This window comes from Aulonocara sp. 'chitande type north' Nkhata Bay, linkage group LG18, assembly GCF_057382095.1.
Source record: "Aulonocara sp. 'chitande type north' Nkhata Bay isolate Kocher_YH1m ecotype deep benthic linkage group LG18, A_spYH_male_GT1.1, whole genome shotgun sequence".
Lineage (NCBI taxonomy): Eukaryota > Metazoa > Chordata > Actinopteri > Cichliformes > Cichlidae > Aulonocara > Aulonocara sp. 'chitande type north' Nkhata Bay.
This window is the reverse complement of record NC_141361.1, coordinates 13265382-13290651: the sequence shown is the minus strand read 5'-3', so window position 1 is coordinate 13290651 and position 25270 is coordinate 13265382. Positions and strand designations below refer to the sequence as shown.

Below are 25270 nucleotides of genomic sequence, written 5' to 3'. Positions count from 1 at the left end.
AAGAAGGATGTACAACTGCATTTCTATGACTCATATACATCGATCTCTATGAGAAAATGATTTATCCATGATCTAAAGTACCCACCCCCCAAAACAAATCCTATATAAATCAAGTAATTTAATTAAAAATATTAACGCCCAGTGTCTTAGAGTAAGCATACTGTTATACAGCCAAGAAGAGATTGTGCTAATTTGTCTTTGGAGAGTTCAGGGTTGCTCAGGAAGAGGAGAAACACCTGCGCGCTGCAGTTGTTCAGGCTGTTTTGGGTTCTCCAGAGTCATCGCTGCATCCTCCGTGCCTCTATCTTCCTCTAAAACTGTCTGAATTCACCAACACGCTGCAGCTGGACATGGGAGGGGGGTTGTAAAACTTTGGCATGTTTATTGTAGATCTTGTCAGTGCCGTTAGCAGCAACAGATGCACTAACACTATTAACCCCCAAAACACTAATGTTGACAGGAATATTCCGGGGTTTTCCCTTAATTCTGCAAACACAAACAATCGTCTGTTTCGTCTGTGATGACTTTCTCCAGCACGCGGACAGCTTACACATTGCACAAGAAAGGTCCAAAAAAGGCGACATTAAGGAGGGATTATTGCGGTTAAAATGGTTTAACTGAGCGTCGCTCAACATCTTCTTGGTTCAGTTTTACTTAGCTGTCGGCAGGAGGCTTCCCTTCTTTCAATTTAATTACCTCCCGCTGGCCCGAAGTCTAACCTTCTTTTAACGCTCCATGAAATCACACAAGGAAAAACAAATAGCTGTAATGATTATTTCTCTGAAAATGTCAAACCACGGTGCAGGAGTGTTACAGATTCCTCTAGATTAATCATACTTTGTGATCAAATGGGTGCCATGTGTCATTATGTAGTTTACATTTCTCACCAGTGTTGCTTTGATTAAGCAGCTATCAACATTTCTTTCCTGCAGGTCTTCCAGTTCTCTGCTGCGGATGCATGTGCAGGCGCTTTGGTTTGACGTCCATTTGCTGAAGTGGTAAGTAGCGGAAATATCTGTTTATGTCAGAGGTACAGATTCTTTTTCAGTGCAGCTATAAACATTTTTAAGCACATTTTTGAGGGCGCAGTGTATGAGAAGCGATCAGGAAACTGGAGAAAGAAAACAATGTAAATGCAACATGCATGAAGTTTTTCTCTTCACTCTGGTGGTAACTGGAGTGAGGAGTTGTCATTTCAAGGGTGAAATTCTTTATATTTCAGATCTAATTGCATCCAAATGTTTGAGGGTACTGTGTGTTTCATGCAACAGAGGCATGCACTTCCCTGCTATTCCTGAAGCTTGACTTTAATATAAGAAATCTTTCAAAATACAAACTGTTGAAATCATTTCACCCCCACAGCTGTAGTAAATACAGTAAGTCCCACTCAAGCTCAAACATGTGCTTGCTTGGCCAAATAAAACCCAAAGGGTTTTTTTTTTTTGTTTTTTTAACTCACAAATATACAAAAGTTTTCACTGACCGTAATCTCTAAGAACTGTCTCTGTTCAGCTCTAAACTCAGATAACTGAAGCCGACTCCTCGGTTAACTTCAAATTCCTGCAATCACGGTGTACGGATGAGCTCCAAGAGGCGGCGTTGCCTCATTTAAACCCAGCAGAAACTTGTAGAAGTTTTGGCGTCTGGAGTTTGCTGGGATTTGTGTCTCCTGGGTATAACAAGCACTTCATGCATGTATAACTCAGGAAGAGCTTTTCCTGCTTAATTTAGTGGATAGTCGGAGGATGAATAATGGCGACAACACATTAAATTTTAGATATCTTGCAGCCACGGTGAAATCCAGAGTATAAATTTTAAGCAAAACAAGCACACCTGACATACATTACCATGATTTCTGTCCACTACAGCCTCACTGCACTGTTCATCATAATAAGTCCGAGCTGGCATCTGCTCACCATGCAGATACCTCAAACAAATACAGCTCTTGAATTACCTTCCCATGAGAGGTGTATTTCCAAAATAATACAGTATATACTACACTCGTGTTGCCACATGAGAAACCCTCTGACTTTAAGTTAAAGCCTACATGACAGCACAGATGCTCATTTAGAGTTTCAGGAACTGTTCTTAATTAGCTTCATTGATTAAACCACATTCCCTTCTCCGTCCTTTTTCCACGGCCATTTTTTACAGCAGGAATATCATCAGTAAACTGGAATAAAATAATGATGTTCCATTTCAGAATCCCAATAAGTCATAGCAGTGAACCCATTAAATAAAAATAGTAAACACAACTGTTCTTTACCTACAATAACATGAGACAATACCAATCAATCCTATGTCCTACAAAGTTCCAGGACTCCACCATAGAAACCCAATGATGTAGGATTTTTACCCATATTTGCTGATTCAAAACTGAAAACTTTCAGGCAAATGAAAGATAAACAGATTTTCCTAACATTTGTTTTACGTATGTAGTTATTAGCCCTTACCAACGATTACTTGTTGAAACTGTAGTTGGTTGGTTGTTGTGCTTGTGGCTGTTGCTGCACAGTGTCCTCTGGTGGACAAACTATGCAACACCAACACTGACAACTTAGCTGAAGGGTGTTTCTCCCGTCTCTCCTTTACTTTTTAAATGTTCATTTATTGGCTATTATAAATGCAGGTACTGATATAGCAGTACATCAGTATAGAGGTATTATCAGCCTCAGTCGAGCTCTACTTGGATAGCAGCAATGTTTTGATGTGATTGCTGTTTTTAGATTTACTATGCTGGCAGACACAGGAAACCTTGGAGAGACACGTATGGATATGCTGTCCGGGAGGAGCTGGGCTGCATGTGCAACAAAGCTAAACTAGACAAAAATCAATCAGGTAGGATATGGGGTGCACGGAAGTCTATGTCCATCGCCTCCAGTGCTCCTATTGTCACTGTCTTCTGCACCAAAGCAGGTAAAATGGAGTCACAGTCTCACAGAGTCAATGCTTCCCATCAGGACAAATAAATACCGCTGAGATTTAACTGATTTTGTGTTATACTGTGAAAATAAAGTGTTTGAGCAGTGTATTATATGACCAAACATACTCAAATGCTCACACTTAAATAGGGTTGGATTAAAGTTTGCTATAGCATCTTAACAAAGACAAAGTTCACTTTTTAAACACAGCCTCACTAGAGACTTATTTGAAATTACATCAGTTTGTTTGTAATTTCAAGTAAAAGCTCAGTAAATGCAAACATTACTTAGCCTATTGATGAAACAATCGAGCAATCAAGCTTAATGCATTATTTAAAGTAACTACATTGGAGGGTATACCCCATGGCCTAGCCTACTGATCTTCCCAGCCATTCAGCTACAAGTTGTGGTGATGTGGATGCCTAAAACTGGTTGATGGTAATGTACAGTGCAAACACAGGATATTTGTATTACAAAGATGATACCTCAGTATCTAATAATAGATTTTGTCACTGTAGACCATAGGTGTCAAACTCTGGCCCGCGGGCCAAATTTGGCCCGTAGCCTAATTACATTTGGCCCGTGAAGCCATAACAAATTACTATTAGAGCTGGCCTACTGGTATTATACAGCTAATATATATATCGTTTAGTATTAAGCTTTGCTTGTACCATATTCAGTTTTTCAGCAAAACTTGTTTGAGTCCATAAGAAAAGATTCATTCTTAAATCTGGAGGAAGATTTTGTTTTTCAATAAATATTAATGTTAGCCCGCAACTTTGTTCCAGTTTTGAATTTTGGCCCACTGTGTATTTTGTGTTTGACACCCCTGCTGTAGACAAATGCTGTTCAAATGCTCAGAGACAATTCTGAAGTCTTGTCAGTTTACTACATTTCAGCAGCTGTCCATGCAGTATTTAACTTGCAAGTTTAATTTTCCATGGCAGAACATTGCAGGCACACCAGAGTGCAATTATAAATGCAAACAATGCTGCCCGCTAATACAGGGATTCAAGGTATACAAAAGACAACAAGCCCTACCTTTCTGGATTCTTCCACTAATACTGCTGTTTGGTGTCTGAGTCACAGACGGGCACAGCTCTACTCAGCAGAGAAGAGACTACTATACATGAAAATCCAGTACAGAATGGGGCTTCCAGGTCAACCTCCAAGGGACTAAATTTAAACTAAAGGTATAGTATTTAGGGTTAGCTAAGCTATATTGCTGCTGTTTTACATATGTGCTATACGTTAACAAGATTGTCACTGACCAAATTTAACAAGCTAAGCTATTAGTTTAGCTAGTTAGCTATTTTTTTGCAGTGTAGTCTAGTTAGCTAACAGTTTTGCAGTGTAGTTTTTAGTCTTGTACTGGAAGTAAAACCAAACCTGCACTTAGTATCATTTTGTACTACTGCTGCTACTACTAATAATAATAATGCTTATTATGTTTCTTATTCTAAACAGAAAATGAGTAAACAAAGACATCAGTCAACATTTCGAAGTGAAAATGAAAAAGTTAGGGGATTATTTATTTTACATCAGAAATCCTTAAGCTGTAAAATAAATAAAGGGCCCTTTATGTAAAAACCTTCCCATGAAAAAGGTTATGCCCATTCTGTAGATTATCCAGTATAACTGGACTGCTCTTTCTCATGAATTCTCGTGTGCAATGTTTTCTGTTTGATTTTTCAATGCTACGAGCACAAACAAATTTATCTCCACCTACACTGTATTTAAGTGGAGGCAGATGTTGAGAAGCTGGGTAAAACCAAACCTAAACTTTCTGCTTTTCGAAATACTATCGGGTACTGACAAAATTTGTTTTGTTTTAGTTACAGCACAGCGTTGAGATAAGCGTACTTTTTAAGGGTATTTCCCTGTAAGAAAATGCTCTTCAAGTGTTAAGAAAGCATTCTACTAAACCAAAAGCTGCATGGTGGTCAAAGAAAAAAGTAAGGTTGTTTACTTCTACCTGAAAAAGTTTACTTCTTGAGACAATGTTCTGGGCTTGGAGGGATGCATTTATGCATCTTAGAGAAAAACATTCCCTGAAGACTAGCTTGCTTATAAAGAATTGTGGGATTTCACTGAGAGGATTATTTGATAGTGTTTTAAATTCTCCCCACATCAAAATCTCCTCTTGACTACTGTTTCTGCAGCACTCTGCCCCCAGGGTCTCCACTCCCAGTCAGTTCCTACTGATAACTTTAAAACAGGTCTCAAATTTACAGTTTAGCTTATTTCTAGTTGGTTAAACGGTTTCTCAGACTGGAGTAAACAATAGATCTTGCCGGGGATTATGTTGTCCCTCAGATTTACACGTCTGAATTATGATGTTGTTTTTTAACGGCAGGATGGTGTTTGATGCATTTTTAATACTCTTTTGTTTAGTTTTTGTGAAGTGCTTTTCGAATGTTTTGACAAAAAACAACATTATAACCACAGTGTTTCATATTGAGATGAAGACCGGCCTTACTTTCTTTATTTTCTAAATCTCAATAACTGAAAGTAAATACATTCACAGGCAGTACAATGTTTGCTGTTTTGTTACTCCCTGTCACTGTCTGGGTGAAAGCTCTGTGGGCTGCCTCGTTCAGCACCACAGAGCTGCTATAACAGATTACAGTGCTGTGAAAAAGTATCTGACTCCTTCAGATTTTGTAGTTCTTTTGCATATTTGTCACACTTATAGGTTTGAGATCATCAAACTAATTTTAATATTAGACGGAAGATAACATTCAAAAATTGTTTAATGATCTCAAACACGTCATCTCAAACATTGTAATAGTAGACTACACTAGTAGGATGATGTCTGTGCATTATTATGCCGGTACTCTGGCTTCCTCCCACAGTTTAAAGACATACAGTTAGTAGGGTTAGGTTAACTGGTGATTCTGAATTGCTCATAGGTGTGAATGTGCATGTGAATGATTGCCTGTCTTTTTGTGTTACCCTGCGACAGGCTGGTGACTTGTACAGGGTCTACCCCACCTCTTGTTTTATGGTTGCTGGGATGGGCTCCAGCCTTCCCGCAACCCTGAATTAAACACGCCTTAGAGAATAAATGGATGGGCAAAGATAACCTGAGTACATACAAAATGCATAGAAAGACTTACAAAGCCATTTCTAAGTCGTTGGGATTCTAAGGACCTGCGATGAGACCCATTATCCACAAATGGAGAAAACTTTATGCGCTGGTGAACCTTCCCCGGAGTTGCTGTCCAACCAAAATTACTCCTTAAGCACAAGACTTGGGGGGGAAAAACATGTTCACTGACCAGACAAAAGTGCTACTTTTTGGAGGGTTTGTGTAAAACTAGCCAGCATTTTATAAAAAGTCATCATCCCTAAAACAAGGTGCTACTTGTGTAATGATCTAGGACTGCTTTGCCACTCAGGGCTTGGATAGCTTAGTGTAATTGATGAAACCATGAACTCTGCTCCACAAAATCCTGAAGGTGAATGTCTAGCTGTCATTTCATAAAGCACAAGCACATTCAGTTAGATTCAGCAAGACAATAATCTGAACATATCAACAAGTTCACCTCTGAATGGCTCAAAAGAATAAAAGGAAGGTTTTGGAGTGGCCAAGTCAAAGTCCAGACCTAAATTTGATTGAGATGCTCTGGCACGACGTTAAACAGACCACAAAAACCCTCCAATGTGGCTGAATTAAAACAGTTAAAACAACAAGAAAAAAAGTAGGCCGAAAATTCCTTCACAGTGATACGAAAAACTCATTGCCAGTTATCATAAATTCTTGATTGTAGTTCTTGCTGCCAAGGGTGGCACAACCACTCATTAGGTTTAGGGAGCAATTTACTTCAACATTGGGCAGGAAGGTTTGTGTAGCTTTTTTTTTTTCCCTTTAATAAATGAAATGATCATTTAAAAACAGAATTTTCTTTTTGCTTTCACAGAGCACTGTATACAATATCATGACAGTGGCGCTGCATATTTAATCTTTATTTCTTGTAATATGATCATAAGCCAATCCTGCCTTCACCAAAGACGTCACCTTCTGTTTGAAATTTCTGCAATTATCAAGAGGATGATACATTGAAAGTTTATTGTTTTATTTATTTTCTATTTTAAATACAATCTGAGTACAGAATATTTGACACCCCCAAAATCAGTGACTTGGGAGAAACGATAAACATCCATACGTCTGAAATTATATTTATTCAGCAGTCAGTATAGAATGTAAGATAAACATTTTTGGCACAGTTTCTTAATGATGATAAGCTGTCCCATTTCTGTGTGGTAATCTAAATAAATATGCAAAACCATAATTTATTTCCCAAATAAATACAATAAGAACAACAACAAAAAGATGCACCGCATCTCCATTTCACCTTCCCGGAAAAAAAAAAAGTCAAAAGGAAAAAAAACCAGACAGACATAATATGTTTTTACTTCAGCCAGTTGCTATGGGTTCAAACCAAATAAAAATCGGCGAAGGTGAAAAAGATGCTTAATGATTCATTTCAACAGCTTTTTCTCCCCTAAAAGTCAACCAGGCAATACAACAAAGGAGGCATTTGAAGGGCCAGTGGAAGGCTGTACTGTGGGTTTTGGATTAGAAAGGTTACATGGTTTTATGGAGAGGTGCGAACATCACTTCAGATCCCAGCATCTACTTTGCCAAGTTTTTAGTTTTTCACTAAAACCATTTTTCTCTTTTACACCTGCTTCTCAAATTAGCTAATGACCGTGCAAGTGTAAACATTCACAAATGACACCCAGAGACAAAAATGAAACGGGTTATATCACCGGCAACCTGATACGTGCGATGTTTATGAATGTAACTTTGTGGATTCCCGCGCGTGTTGATTTGACTTGGTGTGTTATGGCAATTATTTGGGGAAAATAATTCCTGAAAATTATGGGTAATTGCGTATTTTAGACTGGGGTATTTTGAGAAAGTAGAACTCAAGGGAGCAGATGTGTGAAATGTTTAAATTGCTCTGTTGCTGTTATTCAACACAAATCGACATACACTGGAGTTTTTAACGTGAGCATGAAACCTGGAGCTATAGATTTGCATTAGCAAATTCTAATCAGTAACACTTTTTTCTTTTACCTGTGTAATAACACTGCAGTTAGTAACATTGCATAGAAGTAGGGAACCAAAGTCATGGCCTGTAATAACAACACGCTTTAAGCCAGATCACAAAACATTATAATCAGGCCACGAGGCTGAAGTGTCCTGTGATTAACACCGGTGGGAATGAAGTCCAGTTACAGCACTGATCTGGTCCCCTACAGCTTATAAATCATAATCTGTTTCATTTACTACTGAAATATGACATCACAAACAAAACCTTGCTACATTGTTGTTACACCACAGTTTACAGTGTTACTACATGGATAGAAAAGATAAAAACTTGTGATTTAAGCAGCCATTGTCTGCCTTTGTACATGTCAAGTCTTGGTGTCCACGTGACACTGTCTCAGCTTGTGAAGACTGATGGTCAAATGCCATAGTCTATCTGTCCAACAAAAAAAAATAAAATTATTATTTTAAAAAAAAGCTGCTTTGGAGCATCCAGGAACATATTCACATCTTCCTCTCATTGAGTTTATACTCCATAGATTTTCTGTTAACAGCAACCATGACTCTTCCATCAGAGAGAGAGAGCAGCATAAAGAAGTCCATATCTCTGGGTCATACACATCCGCAGTTCTTTGCAGATACATTGTGTATGTTCTGATAGCGGCTGGGGTTTACTGTTGTGTCCAGGATGGTAAAGTCCTCAAATGCAATCGGTCGGCAGCAGGGCTGAATGCTAACTTTGTCCCTGCGGCCCTTCTTTCTGAAGCCCACTGTCATCATGTGCTTCATGACCATGTCATAGTTTTCCCGGTGTTTATCGCATTTGCCACTGCAGTAGCGCAGCCGCACAGTCTCTTCGCTCTTATATTCGAGACCCAGTTCATTAACTTTCACTTCGAGCGTCCTGACGGTGCACGACTTGGGCTTTCGGGCCCTTTTAGTCCTGCGGCCCTGGGTCTTAGCAAGCCGCCGGCTCTTCCTTCGCTTAGTTTCTAGCACAGTTCCGACCATGTGCTGAAGCTCGCCCTCGGTGAAGCTCTGCAACATCATGGTAACTGACAAAAAAAGGGGAATAAATCAACAGAAAGTGTTATTGACAGGTCATGAGGTGGGATTATCTGGTTTCTGTGTAATTTTGTGTCTAACATTTTCAACAATCAGAAGTGTCAACAGAACAGATGGCTCACACAGATAATGCACTGACGTTGGCATGGAAATCAAAGTCAGGTGCAAACAGAGGACCACAAAAATGTTATCTATCGTAACAGCAACAAACTATCCTTATCAGCGCTAGCTAAACAGAAAGTGTTTAAGTTCCACAGAGCGAGGTTTGTTGATGAATGTCTGTCACTGTTGCAATGTGAGGTAAAAAAAAGACCATCATCTTAGAGGTTGGAGATGTTCTGTGGAGAACCGGTGAACTATGACCGGTGCTAACTGACATCAGTGTGTGAACAGTTAAACCTGCTCCGTAAGCAACAGAGTCAGGTGCTGAGTGTTTTGTCGGAACCCTTTCACAAGCTTGTGAAGATGAAAACTACAGCTTATCTTACACTCTGAGAGGAAAGATTTCATGTCGTCTGTTGAGCGTTTCCTCCGATGCAGATCACCCATCTGTTGGGGCACTGGCCTTGATTCTGAGGAGGGCGATGACGATGATGGCGGTGAGGTCTTGGATGCTGATTCTAATAATGCAGACGGTCTCGACGAGGGTGAAGATGGATATTTTGTGTTAAGCTTGAACTGTCTGATGGTGGCCATGTTTCTAATGAGGATGGTGGACAGGGCTGCAGCACAGAGCATGAAGGCAAAAGTAGCACCTTTCCATAACTTCATCTTAGAACGTGGAGGAGCATTGAAACTCTGCGGAGAGAGCGAGAGAGAGGCAAAGTGTGCAACATCAGACATGTTTAAACAGTCACGCCTTCAGCCATGTACTTTTGAACTTGTCACGTTAAAGCACAGACACATCAGTGTCGAAACTGCTATATCTACCACCATCACATTGCTGCGACCTTTCCACAAATCTACTTCTCTCGAGTGAGGCTTCTGCAGCGGGGCTTTTAATTTACCACCGGTTTACTTTCTCTGATTTTGCTGCCAGCTCATTCTCACTATAAGTGAGGTCACGATCTGTGAGCTCGACATCACTCGCTGACACCCAAGAATGCAGATGTGTGGGAAAGTGAAAAAAGTAGAAAAAAGGAAAAACAACACGACTGCCATTCCTTATTTGAGCTGAAGACAAACGGGATGCAACCCCTGCAAACCTGCAGAAAATAATTTATAAAAATACCTGATGAGAATGAGCATCTGAGTCGCCTCCACCCCCAATTTCTAAAACCTCCCCAAAAAACCTTTGAAAAGAGGGAAAACACATTCCTTCCTTTACAATGTCTCAACCACACCTATTTGGAATTCTATGTATGATAGGACGTGCAAGCTTGTATACCCTTTTATCTTCCCTCCCTTCCAACAGATGCAGCAACACTGCAGCCACAAAACTCAATTTGGAGGACTTATGTGCCATGTTTTCTTTTTTCCCTTAATGTCAAACCACTGGTATATTTTTTTTTTTTTTTTACAAGCCCACTGCTTTGTTCTCTTCACATCTTGTCAGCAATGAGCAAAGCATTCCCCCAGAGCCGGAAACAGTACACTGGCAGTGACTAACAGCAAATCCAGACCAGCTTTAGAAAGTGCTTTGCCAGGCCGGATTCTGCAGGGGAATGTATGCAGGCAGTCGGATTGTTTACAATGAGAAAACATGTTGCATGGTTGCCCGATATTTTATAGAAACAAAACTCTAAAATAAGTGTTTTCTCTAAAAGTCAGCAACTCCTATAGATCACAGGACAGAGACAAAAACAGTAGGAGCATTGCAGTTTTCTCATGGTGGTTGAAAATTCCCTGCACTCCTCTGCATCTGCGTGATTCGGACAACACAGATGGAAAATAGAAAGGGACTGTGCGCATGAGCTGCAGTGGTGCAAACAGCATATAAACAGGTATAACCAGTCATATCAGCCAAAGCTTGAGTCATCACTCATAATTCCATATGTGTTTGACGTGGTAAGCGGCTTCTGCACAATGAAGGGGTACGACGACAATCATTTGAAAGTCAAACATTTCACCTAGCAACCTCAATTGACACACAGTCTAAGTAAATCAAACATGGAGGTGGCGTGGTAGCTGTGGCCGAATGTTACTCACTGACTGGCCATATGTCTGACGCTTGTTTCTCGCCTGCGAAGGCCTCAGAAGTTATATATGGAGGCCTAAATGGGAACTTTCATTTTGTTTCTTTGACCCCAAACCCTAACGGCAGAGAGCTCGGTCCACAAGGCATTAACTTGTGGAATTCTCAGTTTAAATGAAGCCGTTTTCTACTCTACACAGCTAAGGATGAGAGCTTTGTTTTCCTATGCTATTAATAGGCCAATTTTGGGCAGTTATTAATCCATGGAGTTAGCGATTTCACATGGCAGAGATGCATCGGTGTCCTCAGCCTCCGTGGCTCATCCTGATAAAACAATTACCTCGTAAAGAACAGATAAGTCTTCCACTGTCTCTGCCACTGGATGGAGATTCATCATCAAGCACTGATCTCATGTCCCTGAAGACACTTTGATTGTCATAATTGCACCACTCAGAAACACATTAGTCACATCTGCAGTCAATTGGCGCCAATAAAAGTGCCAAGGATCACACTGCAGCTTGTTCAGATGTTCACGGATGATTAATCAGCACAGACATTTAATATGTGTAACTGGCCCCCACCCCTGTGGACATATATATACACTTACTGATAGAGAGAAGAGGCACCTGCGTTTTCTTGGGAGAGCAATGGATATGTAAATGAGTAGCTGACTTCCTGAGGACAAATACTGCTTTTTTTCGTTCCCTAGCAAACAGAGAAGAGCAGTAAACGCAGAGAGGATATAGTGGAAGCCCTTAGGACTCTGTAGCAGAAGGAAAACTCATCCTCAAACAGAGGTATAAAAGTGCAGATGACTCGCAAAAACAACTAAACCAGCTCCCACACAACATGTCTGGCCCTCACAAAGCATCATGATATGCCCATGCATGCTCCAGTGTGTGCATATGAAGGCTGGTTGATTGTGTCAGGCCCAAAACAAAGGGATAAAATCTTCTATTTACGTCGAGAAAACAGTCTGAAGCCATGGAAACGGCCGGAAATGAGGATTTTGTGATTCTAGAGAGAGTGTGGGAGTGATAGCACACCTGACATTTGCTCTGGGCCATATGTCACCTGAAGAGCTACCAGCAGAGAGAAAACAGTCCCAGAAGGCTCTTAACGTGTCTGAGGCAAACCATGAAAGTGAACTGTTCATCCAGAAATGCTTAAGTCTGTCAAAGCCATTCCCGAGACATTATGTATTCTCTAACGCATGCATGCACGCATGGCGCAGTTGGAGGCCGATCTGCAGCGATCAACTGAGCTCTTGTGGATGATCTGAAAGATCGCATTCTTTCAAATGACACAATAAAATCGACGTTTTCGGGGAATAATTGGGTCAGTGGCCTTGGTGCTTCTAAGCTGGTGGTAATGTAATTATATAGCAGCATGGCACCCGTGTCAAACCCCTCCTTCTCTGGCCAGAAGGAGACACTCAACAGAATGTCACAGCCTACGGATGAAGTAGAGATCTGTCAAAATGGGGATAAGCGGCGTTTGTGGTTTTTACTTTTGAATGAAGACAGCAGATAGGGGGGCTTTCCTGTCAGCCAGTCTGGATCGAGACCAGTGAGACACGGTCATTGTGACAGAAGATCACAGAACAGCAAAAATGAAGAGCGTCTTTGTGCTGGAAAAAAAAGAAGCAGATACCAACTTCAATGTCTCACCATGCAGCAGCATTTGTTCCTATATATTCTCTAAATACAGCCTCTTCTGTTTCACCCTGTCTCCCTTTCTCTCTGTGACTCATACATACCATAAACACACACGTACAGCAGTTGCGTGGTTTCACTCTTTCCCAGTCATCTGACGCATGCTTGTCTAGAAATTTAGACAAAGTACAACCTTCAATTGTTGGCCAGACACCCACTTCACTTCTATGGTGTACACATGCTAAAATCCATCACATAAGACTATATTATCTTTCTTATATCATCTTGCTGTTTCTTGATATCAAGAAATCTCTCCAGGTCTAACCACAGTGTGTTTGCCACTGCATAAACGTGAGGCCTGTGCCTACAGAGCACTGTTAATGCACCGTGAGTTGCGGCTTCGCTGGAGCCATGTGACTGGCTGTTTCTGTATTACTCTGAACACACCCCGTAAATACCTGCACTCGTAAGATAGCAGTAGCAAACCAAAGAGTGGGAAAGGCACCTACTATGTTGCTGCAAAGAAACAACGTGCTTTTTGGAGTCCTAGAGAGGCTTTGTCTTGTCTTTTCCCTCTTAAGTGACCATCAGGAGACCTGGGGACAGCTAGAGAGTGCTTGGGGAGGTAATAGGGACATATTCCAAAGATCAGGGCGGGATTAGCACTAATGCCTGCCGGCTTTATCTGCAGTCACGTGGGTTAACACCTGGCTGCAGTGTTGGTGGCAGAGCACAGGTCTCGCTCTGTGTGTGTGTCCGTATTAATCCGTCAGACACCTCTAGCTCAGAGGTTAGCCCAGCATGCAAGGTCCACAGAGAATGAGCACCTGCAGGCTCTTCCACCACTAAATCCCAACCTGCCCACAAAATGCCAGAATAATGAAGAAGCAAAGTGACAAACTTGGTGAGCCAGCTTTGTTGTGGTGGCACCAGGGTGGGCTAAGAGGTTGTAAAATAAAGTGGGATTTCAGAGCCAGGATTGGCTGTTCTATATCCGGCCCCGGTTCTAATGCAACCAAAAAAAGCCTGTGGTGTAATTTTGCTGGTAGCCACATCGGTTGGCTCGTGCTCTGTCACTCAGAGACCATGGGGTAATCAAAACAAGCCTGTTCCTTGTTAGCTAGAAAGCTGATGTTCATTATTGAGCAAAAAGGGAAGCTTTTGAGCAATGCCGGAAAAGTTGTGACAATTTTTGGTCACATTCTTTGAATTTTAAACACGATTCTGGTATCCTTTTTCGTCCACTGGATTTGGGTAAGTGGCTTAAAAAGTTTCAATTTTATTTTAGAAGGCCTACTATCGGGTCCCCTGGATTAGATACGGATTAATCCAGTGACCCAACGGCTTAGCACGGAATCGCACAACTCATACCTATTGCTGTTAAAGCAGGATTATTGAGGAGTGAGGTGAAGGTAGATTTAAAGATGCACATTTGACACCTGTCTCAGTATTTCTGGCCTGTGCTGTTATGGGAGGAGAGAGTCCAAGTGCAGTGCAGACATTTGAATCACCCTTTTGATGTGAAGCGATTGCATTATTCTTGGCAGAGAAACACAACGTTGCCTCATTTTTTTTTTTATGTGCGTCTCAGCTACTTTCTAAAGAGTCTATCCTGGCTCTTAATCTGTCTCTGTCGGATCCTCTTTTAGCACAACAACATCACCTCTAAACCCATGTTAAACATGTTGATGTTGCTTTTACAAAAGGCTGGCGGCCATCTGGCACACACTGAATAACACTTTCGAATATGACCCACGCCAGCAAGCACAAGCAAGTACAAACATCCAAAATATGTTGAGATTTTGCATTTATTGACCATACTTTCTTTAGGCTAGCAGTGTCTGCATTATATGCATGCAGCACGTATGTACTGAGGCAATGAGGAATAGTACATGTGTTCAGCTTCCCCATCAGTTTATATGAGCAGCTTTGGGAGGTTATGAAAGTTGAACAGCTCAACTGACTTTAGGCTTAGCCGCTATCCCTCCTCTCGGAGCACAGCCAGATACAGTATAATCTCCATGTATGATATGGGCTTAGTGCAAAAGGGATCATCAGTTCAGTAAAAAATGCCAAGGATGAGTGTCATCAAGCGCCTCTATTGTGATCCTGATCTTCTTAATTATTTAAACTATTAAAGGTGCGGAAATCCCTGAAATGATTAATACAAAAAAAATAATTAGCCAAATTCCCAGTTTCTTATCAAGTCTAAGTAGGGAACTAAGTTTTTTTTAAAGGAGCGTGTATTTAGAGTGCACTCATGCATTAGAATGAGGCAAACCACCATGTTGGGCAAATGACAGGCAAAGAAAAATATTCCTCCCTCGCAAAATAAACTCTTCTGAGTGTTGAGAGGTTGCAAGAAAATCAGAGTGCTAATTTATTTTTCTTTTTGCTCTTCCAACAACACGGGATACCCCCTTTTGCGACCAGTGAGCGGTTACTGCTCTGCAAGCATTTTGTGACAGGCCGTAGTGCGCTATTGTCATGTGGCTCTACCGAGGAGCCACTTATTGACACGGATAACGTGTGTTTTCTGCCACCCCAGCACTTGGAGAGCCATCTCTGTCAGCAGCACCTAACGCCTTCCTCATAAGCTGCTGGCTTAGACTAACAAAAGAAGATGTGGTGTCCTTACCGTTCGGCCGGCTAATCCAGACTTAGCTGCGTGGCGTCGTCTTCAGCTGACCTCCACAGGCGAGTGCTGGCTGGGTAAGTCCATCATCATCACAGGCGAGGAGTGAGGACAGTACTCCTGCTTGTTTTCTAAAAATCATCACAACTCCTTGTGCCTGCAAGTAGGGGAGGTGTCCTGACTTGATTCAAGCCAAGGGTGTATTATTCTTCCATCATATTTGCACTTCCATAGAAATCTTTTAAGTTGCAAAGATCAGAATCAGCATTCCTCTGAATATAAGCATGCATTTCATGGCATTCAGCCTTATCCATCCAAAAAGAGGAGAGCTGGATGTTTAGAGAAGCCACTGAGTGGTCAGTTTTACTTCAGAAAACTCATGTCTTCATGCTTCCCCATACAGAACTGGTGGTCTTCTTTGCAAACTTGAACCTTAAAATGGGAGAACAGAGCAGAACCAGGGTACGGTGGCATGTAATAAGCAGATCTTAGAGATTTCTTTACTTTTATCACATCTGTTGTGAATTTCTGTGAATTTCTGTTGCCTTATGATTATTTTTTCTCCAAGGAACAACACCGATGAAGGATAATGCACATTTCCTTACCCTTTTTTTTCCAGCAGCAGGTCTCCTCTTCAGCTCAAGCAAGAACAACTCTGTGGGTCGTGAAGATGGGTTAGGGTGAGGAGGGAGAGTGTAGTTACCGTAAGTGGAGCACAGAGCTTCTCCGATGCCTCCGAGTGCCTTCCCCTTCAACTCATGCTCCTCCTCCTCCATAGTTGTGCTTGTGGGCCGAGTCGGATTACTCCTGACATGATAATCTCTCTCCAGAAGCACTAAAGGATGCTTTGGCCTGAGTAAAGGCTTACATTTACCTTCTGCCGCAAGAGAGCGTGCCATCTTAAGCAGGCAATTGGTAATAGCCTCAAATGGGCAGATCAGTGCAGTTTAGCGGGGTCTGCTAAAACGAGTGTCTTCCAATCTTTTAGTGGGAATTAAGAAAGTTCACAATTGGTTTAAAGGGGGCTAAGACAACATAAACTCCGAGTAAACAGAATTATCACAGCAGAGGTATTTCATGATAACCCAATCTACAGCTGGCTGGAGATAAACCCATTGATGTTGTTGTTCAGGATCACATCCACATCCCCTCCAATACAGTATTTTAGCCTTGAGTGGCAAATGAGGAGCAGATGGTTGTGTTTTTGGAAGGTATCAGGCGCTCCACACTGTAATCTAAATAAATACCCTAGCCACAGGGGGAAATGCTTCAGGTGTGTGGGGTCAGCGATGTATAAACAAACGGCGATCAGTCGGGAGACAACTGAGGGGGATACGCGAAGCCTCACAGGTGCTGTCGTGGAGCGGGTTGCATTAACCTACAGGTAAACAGGATGTATGATCCAGAATCGTTTCTGGAAATAAAGCAGCACAGTAATAAAGCCAGCACACCAACAGGAAACTAATTATTTGCTAACAAATATCTCATTCTCACAACATGAGTCATTCAGATTTCCTCAGGCCAAATTATACACAAATCAAAGCTCCACAAGAGGGGTGGAGATGTGGCCAAAGTGTGAAATTTCTAAGACTTAAAATTCCTTCATCGTTGCGTGGGACAAACCAAAGGAATCTTTGCCCAAAGCTTTGTGTCGTTTGTGTATCAACAGATATTATTCTAAGGTTGTTATCACAGTGACCTGAAGGGGTAGATATTTCTTTTAGCCCAAAAGTTCAGGCAACGCATTTTAACACAACCCTCAGCAACTTGGAGAAAAGCAACAGAACAAATGAAGAATGGAAAAAAGAAAACGTCTTTTCATTACAGTCGGCAGGTGCAAAATATTATTATTACACTAACTTATTTAACAGACATCTCAATAACTGGCCTGAACAGCCTATGTAAAGACATAATGACTTCCACCTAGCAGGGAATATTGTGCTTTTCCAGCCTCAAAAAGGAGCTATCTGCACACAGACATTTCCTAACATCGGACAGAAACATGCCTACTCTGTACATATTGTTCACAGATGTGTAAAGTTTTCATAGACCTGCCTCAGCTGCAGCATAAACCCAACAGCTGTTAATTGCTAAATCAAGCCAGATACAGTACGAGTGAAAGGCTTGATCTGTATACACGAAAACGTCTCGCTCAAAAAGTTACGATTACATTAGTCACGAAGACAGTCTGACACATGAGAATACTCGAGGTGGGGGGGGCAACATAGCATGTTTCCAATTTCAATATGATAGAATTCCATACACGTTGTGATTGAATCTTTTCCACTAGGCGTGGATAAGTGAAGAAACACATTTTGTTTAGTTTTGGGCACGATTTTAAGGAAGCCCTCAATCAGTAACACTATAAACAGACCATTCCAGTTGAGGTGTCATTAGAAAGGCTGGAAATAAGGCACAAATGTTGCTACTACGCACGTCTTGCACAAGACGTGGTTTGATGATTGGACAAGTAACCTTTCGCCAAATGTCATCTCGGCGAGTGGAAAACTGCTTTTTAGAGAACCAAAATCTAAACAGAAAACGATGCACTCAGACAATGAGGGCCTTTTATGAGTGTTTCATGTTGAAAGACAAGCCTTCTGTCTAAGGAAAGCGGTAAAAAGGTAAATCCATCCCTGCCAGAGAACAAATATACAATACAATTTGCAGTTGTGAGCAGACAGGCTGAGGCCCCAGAGGTGCAGAGGCCACTCAGGTTTCAAAAGAGGTGTGCACAGACTCTGAGACACTTTCATTCCAGCTCTTAAAATCCTGAGTTTGGGTTAAAAATTTAAACTTCCTGCTAAAATGTATTCAATTCAATTTAGTTTTATTTATATAGCACCTAATCACAATAACAAGGATTCAAGGTGCTTTGTATTGTAAGGTAAAGACCCTGAAATGTACTGATTTCAATGTACATGCTGCGTTTGCAGTGTGTGTGAACAAGTGTGAACGTGGCTAAATGCTGCCCCCATTTGTCAGTGGTTTATAACTACACCCCCCCCCGAATGAACAAGGTCTTAACAATCAAGATGCAAACATTTAAAGAGCGTGTGCTGTTTATTGCAAAGCAAATATTTTTGCTTCTCAGCTTTTAATTCAAACATTTTTTTAAATAAATCTGTTAATGTCACTTTTTCCGAGGGAGGTCGAGCTGTTCCCGGTGCCTCACTCTGAGCTGAAAACCACTGGTGCCATCGGGGCCAAAGGGCTGACGTATTACCCTCTGAATCGAGCTGGGTGCGTTCGGGTGCCCGGTCTCTTTGCGGTTCAATTCAAGGGCCGCTAGTTTACGCTTGAGCACCCACGGGCTCTGGGAAATTTCTTTATCGCAGTCTCCAGAGTTCCACGTCATCCTACTGTCACTATGATTCCAACCAGGGAAGGACTGGCCATTGCAGCTGCTGGAAATCGGGTCAACATTCAGCGGTGCAGGGTTATCCGTGGACGCGTTTGGCTGATGTGTGTCTGGAGGTTCATCAAAAAACGCAGTGGGTGAAGAATTCTCCTGCTGGACTAAGTTCTCTGGGATTTCAGGTGGATTTTCCTCCTCGGGAAGGATTTGGCTTGCTTCTTCTGGGGCTTCGTCCTCAGTGAAATGATGCATTGACTGGAATCCCATAGGTACAACACACATGCCTTTCCCGTTAGACTTCTCCTCTTCTGCTTTCAGGGCACTGTAGGCCTTACGAACGGTCTCCAAACTGTCAAACTTGATCACCGCACATAAGTGCTGGCCAAGCTCCTTGTGACGTTTCCCGTAGCACTGCATATCTGCGGGAAGCTCCCTTCCAGGTGGCAGAATCTGGAGTGAAGTAACTCTGCCGTAAATGCTGAACTTTTGGAGCACATTCTCTGAGAGCGCAGCGGGCTCCGGGCCTCGGGCTGCACCGTCGTCACTGCTTTGCTCCTCGGAAAAGTTCCAAGCGAGGAGGTGCTTGCTGGTGGGGGAACACATCAGCCATTTGGGAAGCGGCTCTATGCGCCTCACTTTGGTGGACTCATCATTCACCTCCAGAAGGTCTGAGTACAATGCTCCCACCAGAGTCATGTACCAGTTTTTGGTCAGGGTCCTTATCTGTGGCAAACACGGGCAACCTCAGCTTTGTTCGTATTTTACTGGATTGTTTTCATTCAAACTGCTGGAATGTAAACACCACAGAAAGCACCAAATGTTTTTTGTGTTTTGTACCTTTTTCAAAGAAGTGAGAAGCTTGAGACTGACGAAACCCTGCTTGTTCTTCTGCACATGTTTGAGCAGGAAGCCGTCCTCTGCCAGGTGGCTGTCAGAGAAGAGCTCCTCCAAATGGGTTTTGATCTTCAAACACAGCACCTCACCTTCACAGTCATCTTCACTTTGGAAGCGCAGTTGATCAAATCTGTGACAAACGATTCATAATCAGCAAGCAACTTCAAGAGAAACATTTCATTTTGTAAGTTTTAGATTTCCTTACCTAATCAGATCGCTCATGGTGTGTCGTAAGGATTGTGATAGCAGAGCAATAAACTGTTGTCTTTGCTATTTCCTTGGAAATGAAAGGCAGCTGTAATTAACACAGAATCAAGCAACTGTTCATATGAGCACAACAGCCTCAGTTGGTTTCTAAGGAATCCAAAAACAACATTTTGTAAAATGCTATAGCTGAAATTCCACATTACAAAATTAACTTCCACCAGCAACAACAGCACATTTAAAAACAAAGAGAGCAAAAAAACTCAAACAAAACGAAATCCCAAAATGAAACAAAAAAACCCATCATGAGGACAAACTGTTTGTTGCTATACAAAATATTACCAGGGCTACAATTAAGGGCCACTGTGCACAACAGAAAACCAGCAGTTAATCAGTATTACTATCAGCACTTAAATCATTAGAGATGTGAATTTAAAGCAGTTAAAAGCGCACAATCAAATCAAAAGGAAAATTATGATGCCGTCTGACTTTCAAAAAACAAAACAGATACAGCAGCACATTACAAACAGCAACAAAAATGATCCTTTAAATCCATGCTCGTGTGCTTTTGTCTTAAGCTCATTCATCCTTTTTAGCGTGGGCCTGCTACTACACGCTGAAAGCAACAACAGATCCATCACTCGCACGAGATGGTTTATTTCCATGTTTTAGTCAACAAACTTGATTAATTATAAATATAAAACCCTTTGCAGGCTGTTCTTCAGCTCCACTCACCCCCCGGCCCCCCGTCTTATTGTTATGAGGCATCAGCAGGTGGTGATTTAGCAGTCCGTGTGGGCTTCTAGTGAGGAGGGGAAAAGGAGATGTCGGGGTGTTCCGAGCACATCCGCTGACATGGATATAAACTGGATATACACACGTGTGTTAAGATTACAAAGTGTTAGCTTGAAATTGTCTGCACTGTGTAAAAATTCGAAACTTCAACAACCGCTTCATCAAAACTCATCATTATTCAAATACGAGTGACAGCAGCATTTCCATGACAACAGGAGCAAACAACCACCAAACTGTTATTAGGTCTTGGGTAAAAAAAAAATCACTCCCTCAGTGACTCATTTCCTGTATCCCTCCAAGGTATGCAGCAAATTGAGCTTTCAGGCACTGATGAATCAATGTGATCTTGAATCATCACTGACACTCAGATGTGTTGCACCTCTGATTGCAAACAGAAGGACCTGTTCGTGACATGGATACTCGTTTTTTCCTCCACTACGAAGGAAAACAATACTTGTAAAGGTGGAGAGGGTAAATGCAGAGCTCTAGACAGAATAAATAGAGGGTTTTACCACACTGAAGCACAAGTAAACAATTGCTGATCATTCCCAATCAGACAGGTGGACAGAAACAGGCCGATAGAAAAATGTGACGATCCATTTGAACAGAGCACTCCAAACCAGCAGTAAACAGAAGTTCCTCCACTGGCCTCCTGAGGCTCCCTCCAAGAGCCCCCGGGGAAATCAAACCCTCTTGACTGTCGTGCTGGGATGTCAAACTTCTGAGCAGAAGTAGTTTTAATTTCAACATGTTTTTCCATTTTCTTCTGCTTATCCGATTCAGGGTTGCAGGGGTGCTGGAGCCCATCCCAGCTGTCAAGGGGTGAGATGCAGGGTACACCCTGGACAGGTCACCAGTCTGTCGCAGGGTTAATACAGAGAGATAGACAACTATTCACACACACACACACACACACACACACAACTATGGGAAGTTTAGAACCACAAAGTAACCTAACCACATGCATGTGTTTGGAATATGGGAGGAAGCTGGAGTACCCCCAAGGAAGGTCATACGGACACAGGGAGAAAGGCTCTGGGCTGGATTCAAACCCAGGACCTTGTTGCTGTAAGGGGACAGTGTCAAAAACCTAACAGTGTGTCTTCTCCTTAAAAACTCACGTTTACACTTTTTTAAAGATTGAAAGTTTTTATATTTATGCCAACAGAGACTGTAGCTGTGTGCTAGCCCTCTCCTCTGCTAATTTGACAGTGAAATGTGTTTGAGGCGTTGGTCCGTTTTCATGGAATTAAAACAACATGGCCTGCGCTATGTAGTTCATTTTACTAACAGCACGTCCAAGAAGTTTCTCAAGTTTCTATGAGTAAAGTACTAGTATTTTCCATTATTTGGCACTAATAACCAGCTTCAGTCTGTGAGTGAACCAAGGTGCTAAACAGGGTTACTAGTGGTCATGGCTAAAACGCTAGAGTTGAGGCTTCTCAGGGAGTTACTGGTCATGTCCTACTTTTATAAACAGTTTATGCTACAAATCAGACGAACAATACACAGTTAATGTGAAAATTTGCTAAACACTGAATGACTACTCTTATATAACATTTATTCACTAGTCATCACTAAAATGGGCTTTGGACACTTAATAATGATCACTTTGTCATTTGCACCTCACTGCAGCTGTTAAAGTCAGTGAAATGTGGCACATTGAAATGTAAAGCCAAATATACATACATAAAAAAATACATTTTACAGGAGGAAGATGAGACATTATACGTATAAATGAAAAGTCTGAATTTGAGCTCATGTGCTTTTATACGGGTGGAGTTCACTCTACAGCAACAGAAGCAAGGATGTCACAGCCCCGCCCACTTCAATCCAGCACCCTCCTCTGCTTCAAACCAAAGAAAAACAAATCAAGCGTTCTCTAATGTGAAATGAACCACATATTTAAACACTTGTGGAAGCCTTGAGTTGTGCTTATTTTGCCTTAGACGGTGTACAAAGGTATAATCAGAAGCTGATTAAGAAATTAAGAAAACTTTTCTTTCCAAAGGGGTGGGGGGAGATTAAAATCTAAAAAGTACTAAGGGGCTGGCATCTTTCACAAGTCAGAGACTCTCCCCACCACTCCACAAACACACTTTTAGAAATACCTCAACACAAAGGAAACTCAATTAACTGCAACTATAGCAGCCATGCATCACAAAACAGTTGTGAGCGACCACATGCTCAGTGGGCGATAAGCAGGCACGGTCACAGGTGTCTCTTTGAGCGCGAGGTAAAGAGCATCTTGTAAGATGTAAACTTTTCACTTTTAGTAAGAAACAAAGGATCACAGGCCAGTCTTTGTACAAAAACCCAATTATGTAACTTTATTAACATCAATGGTTTTTTTTTTTTTATCATCAACAGTTTCTTTTGAAATTCCAGTTCTTTATCAACAAATAGAAAACAGACTGTGTACAACAGATCGAACCCCTACAGCACTAAGCATTCACAAGGTAAAAATGAACATTTGTTTTTTTTGCCAGCGTTTTCAAGTCCCCTCACCCCACTCCCTCCCATTCCTCCCACCACCACCACACTTAGGATCTTTGTGGATCTGAAGCTCCCCTCCTGCAGTTTGTGTGGGAGAAGCTGTGTGCTTGAGCGGTGCGATGCCCGTGGCGAGTGAGGAGTCGTCCATTCGATGGGGTCGGGGTGTGCGTGGGGGGGTTTTGTGCTGTTTTTCCTCATTCGGGCGAACAACCGGCTGTCAAAGTTACTATGGTAGTACAGTAGATACAACGGGTGTTTCCATTAATACACACGCTAGGACAGCAGGCTCTCTGCGGTGTCTCTAGGTAGATCAGCAGAATTTATCCTTTTTAACAATATACTTTTGAAGCTGTGTATATATCTATGTGTAATTGTACATATATATAATCAATCATATATATATATATATATATATATATATATATATATATATATATATATATATATATATATATATATATATATATATATTTATAGTTCTATTTCTGTATAAAATAATATCAGTCCAAAGGGCTGAGTCTTTTTCCCTCTGGTAGGAATGGTTGATTCTGTACAGGTACCAACGCTGATGGCTCTGCTCCTCAGCCCATATGAACCACTTCCGCTCCCGTCTGGTCTGCGTGGTTCCACTCCAGCAAACCGAGGTTAATGGTGAGTGAGGAGATGGGAGGGACTTGAAGAGCATCTATGTTCAGAGAGCGGAAGTTTATATTCTGTCGCCTACCCTTTGGGTATAAAAGTCTGTCTTTCCTCAGGTAAGTTCTCCTCAGTGGAGTATGAAGGCCTCAATGCCATAGGCTTCTGATGAAAAAACCCCCAAAACAAAACAGGAAAAAAGAAGAAAAAAAAAAAACAACAACCCAAAAACCGTACAAATAATGTGCTTTCCATTTCTGTACAACTCTGATTTAGTCTCTTGTTAGATATTTCACTTGTGTTTTTAGCTAGCTACCACGTTTACAAGACAACTACAGCAAGTCTGTGCTCTGAAATCAATTTTCTCAGTTGATTTTTTTTTCCGTACACTTGAAACGGCAAGTGAAAAGGCAAAATTTGAGCTATTGAACTGAGTAAGACCAAAAACAACGTTTATGACACATAAAATGATAAAAACAACAATGTGATGTGACAAAAAAACATCTGAGAGCAGCTCAGAGAACAGTGGTCCTCCTGTATTAGTACCTAGGAACATGTTAAAAACACATGTCCCCTCTGCTAAAGTACCCTATAAATGATTATGAAAATAATGCATACCCGAGGCTGCTGGGCAGTTTAAGACAGAAGAAATGCATGATATTAAAACGATTATTAAAAACAACCCCCAAAAAATGTATATTAAACAATAACGTTTGACAAAATGAATCATAAAAACACAATAAAAACAACAACAACAAAAAAATGAAAATGCTCTCTTTGTGCTACCAGTAGCCTTTGACAATCAGGGAGGATTGGCTTCGGCGGAGCAGAGAGACGAGCTGCCAGTCTGCGCCGTCGGGTCTGTACAAGAGTTGTCATAGTTGTCAATAGTCACTGTAATGTTTTATTATTTTAAAGCAAAAAAATCTCAGGTGGTTGGTTAACTCGGCGTGTATCTCTGTGATGGATAAAAACCGTCAACGGGTCAGCAAGCTCATCCCTTTCTCCGCCCCTCCGGTAGCTGCGAGGGGACAGGGTTTGTAGCGGGGTGGGGGCGGGGACTGGGGGGGATCAAGTGATTGGATGGCGGCTGAGATGGGACACTTGGCACACTCCTGAGAGGTCTGACCGGGGAAGGTGCTCGGTGGGAGTGGTTACGTTGCATAGTGGTCAAAGCTCCCCAGGTACTCCAGTGCTGCCCTGTAGCACAGCTGGTACTGGTCCTGTGGAGAAGAAGGAAGAAGACGGTGAGAAAGTTGTCATCGAACTTCCTGCTGTTAAATATAATGACTGGTCTCGTCCAGCCAACAAAATATTCATTAACTTGGTTTAAAGCAGCATTTCTTGTAATCTGCATTTATCAAGGTTTCTTGTAAACAAAGCTTTAAAAAGCAGGCCAGAGGTTTTCTCAAAACTAG

General features: G+C 41.6%; 3 protein-coding genes across 21 annotated transcripts in view; all 3 read right to left on the bottom strand.

The window, feature by feature from the left end:
- Nucleotides 1-6909: 6909 nt before the first annotated feature.
- On the bottom strand, nt 6910-16179 carry LOC147308129 (neurturin). 2 transcript variants are annotated; one of them, XM_086272568.1, is made up of 4 exons: nt 16075-16179; nt 15473-15901; nt 9534-12809; nt 6910-9035 (listed from the first exon to the last, which is right to left on the bottom strand). In XM_086272568.1, exons 3-4 carry the CDS (start codon nt 9886-9888, stop codon nt 8593-8595), a joined length of 798 nt encoding a protein of 265 aa, XP_086128694.1. In that variant the 5' UTR covers nt 9889-12809; nt 15473-15901; nt 16075-16179; the 3' UTR covers nt 6910-8592. The 2 variants fall into 2 exon arrangements, with proteins under 2 accessions (XP_086128694.1, XP_086128695.1); XM_086272569.1 differs by having other exon boundaries at nt 6912-9035; nt 9534-9843.
- Nucleotides 16180-18507: 2328 nt separating this feature from the next.
- On the bottom strand, nt 18508-20882 carry LOC147308128 (la-related protein 6-like). Its single transcript, XM_086273270.1, has 4 exons — nt 20661-20882; nt 19927-20075; nt 19665-19851; nt 18508-19550 (listed from the first exon to the last, which is right to left on the bottom strand). The coding sequence occupies exons 2-4, from the start codon at nt 19941-19943 to the stop codon at nt 18603-18605; spliced, it is 1152 nt and encodes a 383-aa protein (XP_086129396.1). The 5' UTR covers nt 19944-20075; nt 20661-20882; the 3' UTR covers nt 18508-18602.
- A 2805-nt stretch (nt 20883-23687) lies between these two features.
- LOC147308127 (receptor-type tyrosine-protein phosphatase F) overlaps nt 23688-25270 on the bottom strand; it is a 159181-nt gene continuing 157598 nt past the window's right edge. For all 18 annotated transcript variants that reach the window (XM_086272196.1, XM_086272208.1, XM_086272198.1 and 15 more), the window contains one exon: nt 23688-25075. In XM_086272196.1, the coding sequence (XP_086128322.1) occupies nt 25007-25075 (69 nt within the window). In that variant the 3' untranslated portion in view covers nt 23688-25006. The remainder of the gene's footprint in view (nt 25076-25270) is intronic.